The sequence below is a fragment of the Drosophila rhopaloa genome, unplaced genomic scaffold (genome assembly GCF_018152115.1).
Source record: "Drosophila rhopaloa isolate 14029-0021.01 unplaced genomic scaffold, ASM1815211v1 contig_3, whole genome shotgun sequence".
Taxonomy (NCBI): Eukaryota; Metazoa; Arthropoda; class Insecta; order Diptera; family Drosophilidae; genus Drosophila; species Drosophila rhopaloa.
The window spans coordinates 12,462,482-12,477,751 of record NW_025335123.1 but is presented as its reverse complement, the minus strand read 5'-3'; the positions used below and the strand labels follow the sequence as shown (position 1 = coordinate 12,477,751).

Genomic DNA, 15,270 nt, shown 5'->3' with positions numbered 1-15,270 from the left:
TTGCCGAAGTTTGCATCCTTTCTTGTTAAAAAAACATTTTAGATGCCAATAGAATTAACTTAATGTGGTCAACGCAAGTTCTTGAGCTGAAATGTATGAAATTTGGGTTTATTAAAAGTTAAGTTCCGAGTTCTTTTTATTTATTGTTAACAAACAAAAAGTTTGTTGAATTTGTTTACTGTTTTAGATTCATTGTCTGACAGTTTTGAGAGTATTACTTGGCGGCATTTGTATTACGGTTTGACAATATATGTACTCGTACAGTTTTAGAAAAACTGGTTCTTGCTTTACAGTTTTAAAACATTAAAGTAAGAAAAGTTAAAAGCTTTTCGCTTTAAATTTTTAGATCATTTAACTTACATTTTTGTTAGACTGCTTACTATTTGTATTAGAGCTAAGTATTATTTATCGGCACTACACTCAAAACAAAACTTTTGTAATATGATCATTTTTTATTAATTATGAAATTTAAATTTATTTCGTGGCATATTAATTTTATTCCACTGTGCGCTGACGCGGCCTCTGCCGACGTCGCAGTCGACCGTTACAGCACGTTGCTCGCGTTGGTTGGACCTTTGTTAGATTTTGTTCAATTGCCTTCGTTGGCAGCATCGTGGCGGTCCCTTCTCGCAGTTCTCGCTCCGTTAGTTGCTCCTTAATCACACCATCTACACTAGTAAGTAACTACCACTAAAACTAAAACTGAACACAGGGCAAAGTTCATTTTCCTGCCAAGTTTACTTCTCTCTACGCACTTAAAAAAAAAAAATTCCAACCGGCAACAAATACAAATACAAAAAAAGCGAAGAGAAAAACATGTGCTTGTCTATTTTTATGTGTTGTATTTCGCATTTGTTCGCTGTTTTTGTTTATTTTTTTGAAGTTACTCGTGAAACAAATATACAAATACATATGGAAACTTGCACATGTGTAGGTGTACATGGGGGAGATAGCAAGAAAGAGCAATAAAAAAGTCCTCTCTTTCAGACTCTCCGGAAAAAAAAATTGTGTATGAACATTAGGCGACATTCAAAATATGCTAGCTTGAAATCTATAAAATGTCCTTTTGTTTTGCCACTAGCTCTAAAAACTGAAAATGTTCTTTAAAAAAATCTTTTATTTGACTCTCAAATTGAAGGTTTGCTATTAAATTTTATAAATAAAAAAACTAAGTTAGAGTAACAAATACAGATGTTATTTATCAATGAATTCTTAATTATTTTTAAAGTCTTTAACATTAGCCATTTAGAAATATCTATTGATCTTTTGGAAACCCAACCTATTCAGATTGAATCCTTGATTCAACAGTTACCCATAAAACGTGCCCTCAGATACCAAGCTTTCCATATAATAATCGAATATACTTTCCCTTATTTGAGTTTGCTTAGTGGGTGATAGAATTCGAGTGGCGTGTCGAGTACAATCAATCACTACCACCTGGAAATCTTATCTACGAAATACAACCCACCTTGAACCGGCAGCCACTGTAATTTATTTACCGACTTGGCAGGGGCTTCCATCTAAAAAGGGAGCCATCAAGATAGATTCATAGTAAAAAGATACTTTATTTGGGGTTTGTCTATTTTTAATTGTCTTACTTTTTATTTTGCAACTAGAAACAATCAGTAGGGAAACCTTTAGATTTCAATCTCTAAGTATTTATACATTATACATTATAGATGACTCTTTATTTTGAAATTAAAAACATTTGATAAGGCGTACTTCCTGTTTTTTAATGGCTTTTTATACCCGTTACTCGTAAACTAAAAGGCTATATTGTATTCGTTAAAAGGTATGGAACAATACGTTTTTCCGGCCCTATAAAGGATATATTCTTGATCAGAATCAATAGCCGAGTCAATCTAAACTTGTCTGTCCGTCTGTATAAACTTCAAGATATTTTCAAATAAATATTTCAATTTCAAAAGCGTACCACACCCACTGTAAGGTCATGGTATATACAAGTTGTTAGGTCGCTCCAAGAACAAGTTATTTGGAATTTTAGTGTTAATTATAACGTCACGGAGTTCATATATTTAAGAGAGCGGAAGAGAGCGAAAGAACTGTTAGTCCGTTTGAAATTGGTTAGCTATGTAAAGGGTATCAAATAGTCGAGGCACTCGACTTTAGCGATTCGCCTTGAGTTCCTATCCACTTATGTCTTGTCATCGTCCGATTTTGATTGAATAATAATCTCACAAAATTTCGCAATTTACAGAATGAGACAACAAGAAATATATTTTGATTCAGCTCTATTTCGCATTCCCCTACGTTGGCCCACCGGAACCTGGGTTGATAAGGTCTGGGGTCATCAGGGGTCGATCAGCTCCATCTGGCATTTTAAAAATCAAAAAATGTTATCAATTTCTGTCAGCAGATTTCTATTTTTGAAGTAGTAACCAATCCCGGTTATCAGTTGTCTATGCAATATTACTTTCCCTAACAAGATAAGCCCATATTCGATATATCGTATTTTGGCTATGATAGACATAAACTGTTTAAAGTTTAATGTTTGTATCCTTAAGTGAAGAACTTTAGATTCGATTTTATGACCATGGCTTTAATTCATCCCTTGTAGAGATGCCACAACCGAAGCCGTACGAAAGGCCCGCGGACTTCATCGATCCCGGAAAGCCGTCCAAGTGCAAATGGCATCTGGGAACCACCGAGAAGTCCCCTCACACGCAGCGGGGCATCGCCCACCGCCAGCAGATCACACCGAACATCCTCGAGGTGATCGGATGCACTCCGCTGGTTAAATTGAATCACATTCCCGCCAGCGAGGGAATCAAGTGCGAGATGTGTAAGTAAACCCATTAAAGCAGTAGATATTTAAAAAAAAATAATTTAATCTCCATGATAATATTTAAATGATCCATAGATCCTAACTAAGAAGTTTGTTTGATTAACAAATAATTGAAACAGTATTTGGTATATGCTTGTAATATAAAATAAAGGGACTTTAAGTTATAAAATAACAAGTTTTATCTTTTTTTATAATGCTGTAATACCAAATCATTTTTAAATACTTAATCAAAAAAGTAACAAAGGACACTCAAGATCTAAGTTATAAAGATAACGATAAGAAATACAATGACATTGATATTTTTAAATTATTTAATTAGATAGTAGTTTAAAAACATTATAATTGTCTTCTACCCGTTTTACAGATGCCAAGTGCGAGTTCCTTAATCCCGGAGGATCGGTGAAGGACCGCATCGGCTATCGCATGGTGCAGGATGCTGAGGAGCAGGGTCTCCTGAAGCCAGGCTTCACAATTATCGAACCGACGTCGGGGAATACGGGAATCGGACTGGCGATGGCTTGTGCCGTCAAGGGCTACAAGTGCATCATCGTGATGCCGGAGAAGATGTCCAACGAGAAGGTATCGGCGCTGCGAACTCTGGGGGCCAAGATCATCCGTACGCCAACGGAAGCAGCCTACGATTCGCCAGAGGGATTGATCTACGTGGCCCAGCAACTGCAGCGGGAAACGCCCAACTCGATTGTGTTGGATCAGTATCGAAATGCTGGCAATCCGCTGGCCCACTATGATGGCACAGCCGCCGAAATCCTGTGGCAGCTGGACAACCAAGTGGATATGATTGTGGTGTCGGCGGGAACGGCGGGCACGATCAGTGGTATTGGCCGGAAGATCAAGGAGCAGGCTCCAAATTGCCAAATTGTGGGCGTGGATCCCTATGGCTCGATCCTGGCCCGTCCCGAGGAGCTCAACAAGAGCGATGTGCAATTCTACGAGGTGGAGGGCATTGGCTATGACTTCCCGCCCACCGTCTTCGATGACTCCGTGGTGGATGTGTGGACGAAGATCGGCGATCCGGACTGTTTCCCCATGAGCAGACGCCTGAATGCGGAGGAGGGTCTGCTTTGTGGCGGTTCCAGCGGCGGAGCGATGCACGCTGCCCTCCAGCATGCTCGCAAGCTGAAACAGGGCCAGCGGTGCGTGGTCATCCTGCCCGATGGCATACGCAACTACATGACCAAGTTCGTCTCGGACAACTGGATGGAGGCGCGTGGCTTCAAGGAGCCGGTGAACGAGCACGCTCACTGGTGGTGGAGTCTGACCATCGATCAGCTGCAGCTCCCTGCTCCTCCGGCGGTGCTCAAGTCGGATGCCACAGTCGGCGAGGCTATTGGCCTGATGAAAAAGCATCGCGTGGACCAACTGGTCGTTGTGGATCAGGATGATGGGTAGGCTTAACAAAATTTCTTCCCCTTCCATATCGTTTATAACTCCTTCTTCTCCGCTACTTAGTTCCATTCTGGGCGTGGTGGGCCAGGAGACGCTGATCACCCAGATCGTAAGCATGAACCGCCAACAATCCGATCCCGCCATCAAGGCTATCAACAAGCGCGTGATCCGATTGAATGAATCCGAGATCCTGGGCAAGCTGGCCCGCGTCCTCGAGGTGGACCCCAGCGTGCTAATCCTGGGCAAGAACTCTGCCGGCAAGGAGGAGCTAAAAGCGTTGGCCGTTAAGCTGGATGTGACCACTTTCATTGCCGCGGGCCCGCAGAAACCCAAAGCCAATGGTACCACCAACGGCAGCAGCCACTAAAGCAGGCAGTTTTTAACTTACAATTCTGTGTCCTAGAAATCTAACCACCTACCGATTATACGTACCCTCATGCATTTTGCTTATTTGCAATAAAACACTTTAATATAAACGAATCGTGCAAGTTTTATCCTACAATTCCATCTTAAGTTTGGGTGAATTGTAAATCTTTTGAATACCAAATCATCAATTGATCATTTACATTTTATGCATATTTTTACCCGCTACTCGTATAAAGTATATGTAAATTTTTTTATCAGGATCGTCATACCTTCCGTACAAACGTGGAGATCTCAGAACGATAGAAACTAGAGATTTAAGATTAAATATGCAGATAGATACAAGAGGTAGAAAGGTTATGCTGCCGATCGGCAGATGGCGCCACCTAAAACGTGATTGTCGAAATGTGTCTGATCAGTTGGGGGCATATATACATAATTCCACTCAAATATAAGTATTTATAACTTAAGGACAGGCCAACAAAATATGACGAAATATTGCGTTATATTTATATAACTTCCCATTTCAAATTCACTTAGTCGGACTTACAATAAAATTAAGTCCGAGTTTTTTTTTAGAGCTTTTTCTGGCGGTTTCGGTCTTGGAGTGGAATCTCTTGAAGGCAATGTAAATTGATCGGTGGACAATATGCAAACCAATTGCAAAAGATACTTTTCTTTAGTCCTCATTAAAAAAAATACATAAAAAAACTGAACACCTAATGCAAAAACAACCTAATATTTATACAAATTATGCAGCTTGTATAAAAAAACACCCAGTTCCAATAAATACATCTTATTAATTTTGACAGTTTTTCACATATATATATATATTTCGTTCGATTCGCTTATATGCTGTTTTCTTGTTTAAGGAGCTAACACGCATCTGGTACACTTGGAACATTGGTAAAAGTATAAAAAAAATACATGGTTTTTATGGTTTAGGTGCAAGTGTAACACTAAATGCATGACGGTGAAAGCGTGGAAAAGCAGCAATTAATACTCGTTGAGCGAGAGAGATTACCAAATGTTCGAGATAGACAGGGATAGAGAGAGCTAATGTACAGAACACAGAATAGAGCGGAATGATGGCGACGGCTTGGTCTTCGTCTTCAGACACCGCGATTTGGCAGATCCTTGACCTTGTAGATGCGCACCAGCCAGTGCTCCGTGGTGTAGGCCTCCTCAAGGACATCCAACTCGAAGTCCTTGTTGCCGATTTCGGCCGCCCGAACTCGATCGTAGCCCTGGGCCTTGCCACCTTCAGTGTACATTTGGCCGAAACGATAATAGCACATCTTGTACATCAAACAGTTGAGCAATGTGGGTGAACCCTCCTTGTCCACCCGGAACTCGCCATTGGCCGCATAGTAATCCTTTTCACGAATGTGCGCCCCACGATCCGTACTGCCGCCAATGCGCACCATCCACAGGAACTTGTTGATATCGTCCGAGGAGTAGCCCGTGAGTCCTCCGAATATCACAAGGACATAATCCACATCCAGTTCACGCATTATCTCGTAGGCTTTCTCCTCCGACGAAGCCATCGCTTGGCCAACGCGCGATATGTGCGTGTTATTCCAGGTGTTGTTGTCCACCAATATCGTTCGATTGGCCATGGCTGTTATTTGGTAGCCATAATCCCACCAGGACATTATGCGCGCATTCTGAAAAATACAATTAGATCAATAGATTAGTTCGGCTACTTATGCAAATTTGCAAAAGAAAAGTAATGTTGTGTTTAGTCAGCTTGGTTGTTTTAGTACTCATTATGTTTCATACTCTTCCTATCAAGAATTTACAATGTAGTCATCATGAAAAGGTGGAAATCCAGTGCCGCCAACTTAGCCAGATGAAAATGCTATTTTTAAAATGACTAGCATTTTATTTAAGCAAATGATGGCTAAGTAGGCGTAAGCTGGATGGAAAGGCAATCGAAACCAGAAACATACCTCCGGGGTGTTCATCTGCAGCCAGTAGTAAGCCTCGCGGAAGTCATCGAAGATGATCCGTCCACCGTCGTGCGACCTGGCACTCAGCACAATGCTGGGCGAGGAGTACGCCTCCGAGGTGACCCAGGTGCAGTGCAGCGTGTAGACGATCAGCATCAGTGTGATGACACCCACAAATCCTATGGCCACCTCGCTCTTCACGCCGCCTGTCTGCTGTTCCAGCTTCTTGTGCTGCCGCTTGCTCTCCGCACCCTGCTTCGCCGATCCGCCCGCATCCACGCTCTTGACATACTTGGCCAGTAGATGCGATATGGCGATTCCGGACAATACACACATCACGGGCGCCAGGACCAACATCAGACGGACCATCACACCGGCGAAATAAATACTGGTAACGCCATACAAAATAATGAAGATATTCGAGTCGGTCAGCTTGGAGAAGCAGAAATACAGGCCGGCGGGAAAGAGGAACACCAGGATCTGCAAGGTATGTATAAGTTAATAAATTAGTTTTTACTGGATGGGTTAAGTGAAAAAAGATTATATATTACTGCCTCAGCGATCAAAGTGCAAGGTAATCATTCAAATGCATTAAGGCGCATCTCATTCGCATCGTGGTTAAGTTTTCATCTTCAGCAGATAATTTTTTTTAGATTATTTTTATTAATATGCAAGCTTTTTCAATTAAATTGAAGACTTTCTAAACAGTGTTAAATTGTATTGGCTTTAAAGATTTCAAAAATTGTATAAGCTTTTTACTCGTTATATTTGGTATTTTAGCGAAATGTAAAACAACACGAATTTCAATTAAAGGTATACTTCAAAATTTTTAAAATTTTACGTACAAAACTAGTAATTTTTACAAAATTTTAAATTCGGTAATACTTAATAGAAAGCTCACTTTAACAGTTCTCGAAAATGTTGTCTTACAAAACTAATGTTTCGCAACAAAACCCACCTGCAGATCAAAGTAGAAAGACGACCATGATGTCGGCTGGTGTTCCGACACCGAGGCAATGATTGGAATGTGATTCTTGGCATAGGACGGATCTAGCAGCGAGTAAAACCTGCCAGTCCAGGGCGAGACTTTCCCTGTAAGTGTGAGCAGGGTGCCCACAACAAACACCACAGTCAGCACGCTGGACACCAGCGTCTTGAAGAGCAGATCGAAGTGATCCTTGGGAATGCGAGAGCGCAGATAGTCTACAAAGGCGTGAATTTGGCACAATCCAAAGGTTCCCAATGCCTAAAAAAGAAAGAAAAGCTATTAATTACAGTCTTAACTAAGTTTAACAAGTAAATTAACATGATTTTTAACTAGAGATCAAATCAGCTTGTTTTTGTCGTACTCATTATGTTTCATACTCTTCCTATCAAGAATTTATAAAATATTCATCACAAAAGATCACTAGCATTACAAATTTTTGAAGTATAAGGCAGAAGTGAAAACTCACCAGCATGTGTTCCGAACTCTGGATAGGTTGGAATCCCACAAAAGAGATCTGCATGGACAAAATGGTGCCAACACAGTAGAGCGTACTGTACGCTATGTAAATCCTGTGCGAGAAGCGACCGGTGATCATCAGCGCCAGCACGTGCAGCGGTATTAGGTTAATCAGGAAGACATAGCCTCCCCACGAGGATACCATATAAAAGTAGGCCAAAGCCGACATGGCTGACCAAAAGATCGTGCCCGTCTTTACGGCCTTTATCCACAAATAGTAGGTGAACAGCATGCAGAAGATGGCGATGCCCTCATTGTCGTACGATCCTGCCACAGATCGCGAGATGTATCCAGGAACGATGGAGATCAAGGCGGCGGCCACCAGACCAGCTCCAGTGCTCTAAAATAAAAGGAGGGAAAAATTAGAACCACGTGTGCGACGTAACCTCGAAGTGAAAAACACTGTGTCCCACTTTTATTATCATTTCTCGGGCATTCTTAACATAAAAGAAAGTCTTAAAATTTGTAATGCGTTACAAAAAGCTTTTGTATTCTTGCAGATTTCTCATGTATAGACTATACAAACAAGTAAAACAAAAGCGTTGGTATTTGAATTGTTTTATAGGATTTCAAAACTGCTTAATACATCTTTGGTAATCTTGAATTTCTTGATTAGAAAGTACACATTACATAAAAATTAATTTCTTTCCAATATTTTTGAAGTTCTATCCGAAATACAAGAAAGTTGTAGTTAAGTGGTAGCAGTATAATCTTTGGTTATAAATACTTGGGAATTTATTGGCCTAACCTGTTTATTCTTTGCATTAATATAAAGATCGTGCGAACAGGAATAAATTAAGTTTATTATCTGGTGTCCCTAGTCATTATTGTGACTTACGTGGATCTCCTTCGTGAGGGCGTAGGTCACCAGTGTGGTCAGCGAGGAGAAGAAGGGCGCCAGGAAGACGCACACGTTCCGGATGTCGATGGTCACGTTGAGCAGCCACATCAGGCGATATAGAGCCGCCGAGGTGAGCATCAGTCCGGGGTAAATGGTGCCGCCGATGATGCGGCCCAAAGGATACCAGGCGCGGTCATCGAACCAGTTGTGGAACTTGTAGAAACCCTGCTCCGCCAGGAACCGCGTGGTGCGGTAGTTGAAGTACGGGTCGAACTCATGGATCACGCTCTCGAATCGCAGCACGGAAAACAAGCGTGTGGCGAATGCTATTCAATCCACGTTCAAATAAAAAGAGGAAAAGGAAGTCAATTCGGCGTCGATGAAGAGGAAGACGCGCGGCTGGTGGTGGCACACGCACGTTTATCGGCTAAGGCTATCGATATATTTTTCAGGGCTGGCGAAACATTGCCTTTTATATTCTGGCGATACTTTACTTTATGAAATGGTCAAGAATGGGTTTTTGGAATCATATATATATATAATGTATTGAAGAATTATATCCAAATTTTTACTATAAAATAAAACTTTACTATAATAAACATCTTATATGGTTCTGGCATCCCTAGTCTCTAGCGATGCACCGCCACCAACTATCGTGCTATCGATAGAAAGGAAGCTTCAACCAGATGCGAATGTTTGATTTTTTTCAGCACGCCCACTCGTATTATATACCGAAAATCCGTCCAATTTACTCACATAGAACCGCCGCTAGGATGAGAATGGCCAGTTTAACTAGGTGCTCCTGCTTTTCCCAGGTGAGCAGTCCCCGGGCGACGCCGCCCACGTCCAGCGTCATTTTCTCCCTCTTCCGCCTGCCGGCGTTTTTCGGCGTTGTTTATTTCGGTTTATAAACTGCAAAGTCACCGGTACGTGGAGTTTATTGAATTCCGGGTGTCCAGGACTACTTATGCCGCACTAGGGGATCAACTATTATTGATGTTTTTGCACAAAATAAAAGCTAAAACTTTAATGCGACGGAATTGCAAACTTGCAATTCGTGGCAAACAGCGAAGAGTGCTATCGTTATCGCGTACTATCGTCTGGTTATCGGCGGCGTTGGTGACAACTCTGCCAGCTGGGCTCTTTTTTGTATTATTTCCTTTTTAGCCGCGCTTTCTTTTCTGCCCAGTCATTGTGGTCTTTCGACAGTTTATTCTTGACTTATGGTTAGTTACTATTAGTGAGTCACTTAAAAGCATAGCTGGTATTTAAATCGGTAATTTATAACCGGCTGTTCCTGCGCTCATTTGCCAGCTGTTTTTGGCTCTCAGGGAGCGCGAGAGAGGATTACTGTGCTCTCGCGAGAGCGCGAGAACCGTTTATATTGCCATATTTTTCCAGTTCCCATATAAAAGCACCGCTGCTCGTGTTTTCGTTACGTTTTAAAAAAATCTCGAACAAAATATGACAAGAAAACATCGGATAAATCGCCGGGCAGAAAAACCACGGTATCCAGTGAAAAACAACTGATATTTATCAGATTTTCAAATATATATATTTTCAACAAAGAAAATAGAGCAAACCCCCAAAAAAACGCAGAGCGGAGTAAATACAAGTTGACTTCTGCTGGTAAATAGAAGAAAATGTTCTCCCTTAAACTACCCAAAACATAAAAAAAGCATAGAACTCACGTGTTAAATATTTAACAACAAATTGTTCTCACTAACACATGGGCCCACCTATCTGCGTGTACATGTGTTTGATCTGCTAGTTAAATTTTTTTTTGAGTGGCAGCTTTGTTATGTGCAATATACAAATGTGTGTATGTGTGTATATATACTTGCGGCGTTGTTGTTGTTAGTTTTATTAATTGAAGTCGCGCCAAAAAATAATTAAATAATAACCAACGTGAATGTGTGTTTTTGTGTGTAATATGCAGCAAGAATGGTGAAAAATCGAACATCAACACGCTTTTAAAAATGCATGTGTTATGTATATGTGTATATTGGGATGTATGAAAGTGTGTGCGTGAGGGTGGTGGTGGCAGCGAAGTCGGCAGAGGGCAGCGATTGCAGTTGCCAGCACGCATCAAAGTAGAAGAAGATGGTGGGTGGGGGAAGGGGGAAGCAAAGGAAATCAAACTCCAACTTCTTTTTACCCCCCACACTCATACACACACCCACAACCACCCCATCCCCACAATGTTTGTGTGAGTGTGTGGGTGTTTTTGTATTTGCATCTGCATGGCATTTCTAGCATGCAACTCTCTCGAGTGTGTGTATTTATGGAAGTTTGTGTGCCTAGACGAGCGAAAGAGAGGGAGGATCGGGGGGTCACATATTTATAAGTATTCAAGTTCCCAAAAAGTAGTAAATTAATTTGCATCACTCAAATAATATTTACAAAACCAATTGGAAAAATCAAATAGGTTCAGAAAAATATATGTTAAACAGATCTAGATATAATCAAAGCATTTGTAGTAATAATAATAGTATTTAAAAAATAACTTAAAGATTGCCTTTAGCTTTTTTTTATAACTTTAAATTTATATGCAAATCAAATCACTTCTGATAATGAAAACTGAATGTGTTCCTAAAACAGAAAAAAATATCATATAATAGTTTAATGACATATTTTGTATGCAAAGATTTAAAATTGGATAAATATTTAATGATTTTATTTATTAATAACCTTAAAATTCCTACAAAAAAGTAAGTTCACAATTATTTTCACACACTATCTTATCCATAAAGTCGGATAACTGCCTGCTACTTTATATTGCATCTTTAAAAGTATGCAGATAAGATAAGAGGCCTTTTGTGCCAAAAAACAGAGCTATGTATATTTGCAGTATGGAAATACTTCCTTATCAGTTGTCCGTCTCTAGATGAAAATTGTAATTTAAAAGTTGATAATTGTTTTTCATAATTGAAAATTTCCTATTACCAAGAGTTATGAAGCAGCCGAAAATTGACTGAAGACCCCATTAGTCTGGTAATCCATCAATTTTATATGTATGTATTTTTATGACGGCCATTTCCTAACCCATTTACATAGCCGATGAATGATTAAGTTAGTTTTTTTGGTATTTCTGCTTTCGCTCGTAAGTAATTTAAGAAATTTGATTTTGTTTTGCTCGTTTTCGACCATAAAAACAATGTAAAATTTAATATGCCATATAGGGAGACAATGTAGCTGCTGTCTCGTTATTGTTATTATTATTTTTGTTTACACGTGGGAAACGGAAATTGGCGAGAGAAAAGACAAACTATTTGCCGCCGTTTCACACTCACTCCATTCTCCACTTGCTGCCTCACCAAAATTGTTAAAAAATTACAAATAACAAAGGGGAACACTCGAAATGCTTCCAGCGCTGTGTTTTTTACACCATTAATTTCGTGTAATTAAACCTTTACTACGCTTACGACTCTAATGTCGATTCTTTCATTTTTATACCCTTGCAGAGGGTATTATAATTTCAGTTAAAAGTTTGTTTCATGTTATTTCTTTCTAAGTTTTCGATGCTTTGTATAAAGGTGACCCACACTTCGGCTTCTATAGTCCATAACTTTACCAAACTTAAGCAGATTACAAAGTGGCATATTTCTAAAGACTTCTGATTCGATTCTCTAAAAATCTGCATTCAAAATTTTCATTTTAGCGTTGACCGACTTTTGAACCCATTTTCATGTTGGTTATTTCTAAGTTTCCGATGAGTTGCCCAAAGGAGACCCACATTTGGACTCCTAGATTCCATAACTTTTCCAAATATAATCCGATTTCAAAGTGGCATACCTCTAAAGACTTGTGGTTGCAATCTCTAAAAATCTGCATTCAAAATTTTCATTTTAGCGTTGACCGACTTTTTGACCGATTTTCATGTTGGTTATTTCTAAGTTCCCGATAAGTTGCCCATAGGTGACCCACAATTGGACTCCTAGATTCCATAACTTTACCAAATATAATTCGATTTCAACGTGGCATACCTCTAAAGACTTGTGGTTGGATTCTCTAAAAATCTGCATTCAAAATTTTCAACTTAGGGTTGATCAAATTTTTTACCCATTTTCATGTTGGTTATTTCTAAGTTTCCGATGAGTTGCCCAAAGGTGACCCACAATTGGACTCCTAGATTTCATAACTTTACTAAATATAATCCGATTTCAAAGTGGCATACCTCTAAAGACTTGTGGTTGGATTCTCTAAAAATCTGCATTCAAAGTTTTCGTTTTAGCGTTGATCGACTTTTTGACCCATTTTCATGTTGGTTATTTCTAAGTTTCCGATAAGTTGCCCATAGGTGACCCACAATTGGACTCCTAGATTCCATAACTTTACCAAATATAATTCGATTTCAACGTGGCATACCTCTAAAGACTTGTGGTTGGATTCTCTAAAAATCTGCATTAAAAATGTTCAATTTTGGGTTTTTCAAATTTTTGACCCATTTTCATGTTAGTTATTTCTAAGTTTCCGATGAGTTTCCCAAAGGTGACCCACAATTGGACTCCCAGATTCCATAACCTTACCAAATATAATCCGATTTCAAAGTGGCATACCTCTAAAGACTTGTGGTTGGATTCTCTAAAAATCTGCATTCAAAATTTTCAATTTTGGGTTGATCAAATTTTTGACCCATTTTCATGTTAGTTATTTCTAAGTTTCCGATGAGTTGCCCAAAGGTGACCCACAATTGGACTCCTAGATTCCATAACTTTACCAAATATAATCCGATTTCAAAGTGGCATACCTCTAAAGACTTGTGGTTGGATTCTCTAAAAATCTGCATTCAAAGTTTTCGTTTTAGCGTTGATCGACTTTTTGACCCATTTTCATGTTGGTTATTTCTAAGTTTCCGATGAGTTGCCCAAAGGAGACCCACATTTGGACTCCTAGATTCCATAACTTTACCAAATATAATCCGATTTCAACGTGGCATACCTCTAAAGACTTGTGGTTGGATTCTCTAAAAATTTGCATTCAAAGTTTTCGTTTTAGCGTTGATCGACTTTTTGACCGATTTTCATGTTGGTTATTTATAAGTTTCCGATGAGTTGCCCAAAGGTGACCCACATTTGGGCTCCTAGATTCCATAACTTTACCAAATATAATCCGATTTCAACGTGGCATACCTCTAAAGATTTGTGATTGGATTCTCTAAAAATCTGCATTCAAAATTTTCATTTTAGGGTTGATCAAATTTTTGACCCATTTTCATGTTGGTTATTTTTGTGTTTCCGATGAATAAGTAATCTCCAGAATAAGTAATCTCTCTCAAATGTAAGGGTATATAAACTTTGCTTTGTTTCATGTTCTCTCTGTTTTTTGTATTTTCCTTTCAATCGACGGTTCCATTTCCAATTGTTGTCATACAAGTTCCGCTTCCAATTGGATTACGACCATAATATGTCTGCGGGCCAAATACCAATTAGAATTGAGCAAGATATGAAACTCTGCGGGTCGCTTATAACTTCCTAACGATATTGTAATACCCTAAGATAAGCGGAATCGACTAGTTCGAAATAGGTTTATCCGATTTAATCACTTATAATGCAATTATGTATTTTCAAATTATACAACAAATAACATTTTAAACAGAGAATTTCAAAATTGAGGAATATTTAACTTTAATTGCATGTTTTATTTTAGACCAAAATAGTTTTGAAACGGAAATAGCATATTGCTCATGAAATCATTATTCAAGATTAGGCAAAGAAACCACAAATTCGGTTATGAATCGGGACTTTCTCTTCAACATGATTCAATCGATTTGTAGGAAAATGCAAACAAACTCAAATCGCTTATATGTAATAGCTATACGCGATATCTCATTAGATGCCCCCCACGACGATTTTACGTTGATTGCGACTGAGCAAACAGCAATTGCTGGACAAAGGCAATCGATTACTTCGATACGAAATTACCACGAACAAAAAATGAACGGAAAAAATAGGGGAAAAAGCGCGGAGATGGACCCCATATCGCACATTAACCCCCCACTTTTCCAATATTGTCACCGGGCATTGACATGCCAGTCTATTCAACCCGCCCTTTTCACCTATTTTCACCCAACGACTTTTCCCTTTCTTCTGGCAATTATCAGTAAACGCTCGGCCACAACTTATTGGCGTTTTCGCATTAAAAGTTTCCCAGTCTGCATTTCTACTCTCCAGTTTTTCCTTTGTTCTGTTAAAATTTTTTGAAGTGTTTTACCAGCATTGTTGATATAAATTAACTGCGTGGTCGCTTTAATTGTCTTAATGGTTTTTATAGCTACAAATACTCTAATTTTGATGTGAGTTAACAACTTTGTGAGTTATCCTAAGGGGTTTTAAAATTTGGTGATTGCACTTAGTGATTATTTTATTTTAATATCTTATTTGGGAATATATTTAAA

General features: G+C 39.2%; 3 protein-coding genes and 2 non-coding genes across 8 annotated transcripts in view; 2 read left to right on the top strand and 3 right to left on the bottom strand.

Annotated features, from left to right (window-relative positions):
* Window positions 1-540: 540 nt before the first annotated feature.
* Window positions 541-4,693, top strand: LOC108051160 (cystathionine beta-synthase). The gene is made up of 4 exons (XM_017133154.1): window positions 541-676; window positions 2,579-2,803; window positions 3,171-4,212; window positions 4,277-4,693. Exons 2-4 carry the CDS (start codon window positions 2,581-2,583, stop codon window positions 4,578-4,580), a joined length of 1,569 nt encoding a protein of 522 aa, XP_016988643.1. The 5' UTR covers window positions 541-676; window positions 2,579-2,580; the 3' UTR covers window positions 4,581-4,693.
* Window positions 4,694-5,379: 686 nt separating this feature from the next.
* On the bottom strand, window positions 5,380-9,969 carry LOC108051155 (dolichyl-diphosphooligosaccharide--protein glycosyltransferase subunit STT3A). The gene is made up of 6 exons (XM_017133145.2): window positions 9,630-9,969; window positions 8,871-9,199; window positions 7,983-8,372; window positions 7,487-7,774; window positions 6,529-7,008; window positions 5,380-6,243 (listed from the first exon to the last, which is right to left on the bottom strand). The coding sequence occupies exons 1-6, from the start codon at window positions 9,727-9,729 to the stop codon at window positions 5,689-5,691; spliced, it is 2,142 nt and encodes a 713-aa protein (XP_016988634.1). The 5' UTR covers window positions 9,730-9,969; the 3' UTR covers window positions 5,380-5,688.
* Window positions 6,315-6,399, bottom strand: LOC123038024. The gene has a single exon (XR_006417723.1). It is a non-coding gene; the product is annotated as a small nucleolar RNA Me28S-U3344 (small nucleolar RNA).
* Window positions 7,852-7,934, bottom strand: LOC123038025. The gene has a single exon (XR_006417724.1). It is a non-coding gene; the product is annotated as a small nucleolar RNA Me28S-U3344 (small nucleolar RNA).
* A 200-nt stretch (window positions 9,970-10,169) lies between the features above and the next one.
* LOC108051157 (blood vessel epicardial substance) overlaps window positions 10,170-15,270 on the top strand; it is a 32,340-nt gene continuing 27,239 nt past the window's right edge. For 2 of the 4 annotated variants that reach the window (XM_017133148.2, XM_017133147.2), the window contains exon 1: window positions 10,179-10,502. The gene's annotated coding sequence lies outside the window, so the exon portion shown is untranslated. Of the gene's footprint in view, window positions 10,503-15,270 lie in introns of all 4 variants that reach the window. The other 2 variants (XM_017133149.1, XM_017133150.2) reach the window with 2 other exon arrangements.

Excerpts from the sequence above, each read along its gene's own strand:
- LOC108051155 (XM_017133145.2), bottom strand. The coding sequence starts at position 9,729 with ATGACGCTGGACGTGGGCGGCGTCGCCCGGGGACTGCTCACCTGGGAA. Across the intron at positions 7,775-7,982 it reads AGAGTTCGGAACACATGCTG|GCATTGGGAACCTTTGGATT; the intron begins GTGAGTTTTCAC and ends TTTCTTTTTTAG. Across the intron at positions 7,009-7,486 it reads CTTTCTACTTTGATCTGCAG|ATCCTGGTGTTCCTCTTTCC; the intron begins GTGGGTTTTGTT and ends CATACCTTGCAG.
- LOC108051160 (XM_017133154.1), top strand. The coding sequence starts at position 2,581 with ATGCCACAACCGAAGCCGTACGAAAGGCCCGCGGACTTCATCGATCCC. Across the intron at positions 2,804-3,170 it reads GGGAATCAAGTGCGAGATGT|ATGCCAAGTGCGAGTTCCTT; the intron begins GTAAGTAAACCC and ends CCCGTTTTACAG. Across the intron at positions 4,213-4,276 it reads GTTGTGGATCAGGATGATGG|TTCCATTCTGGGCGTGGTGG; the intron begins GTAGGCTTAACA and ends TCCGCTACTTAG.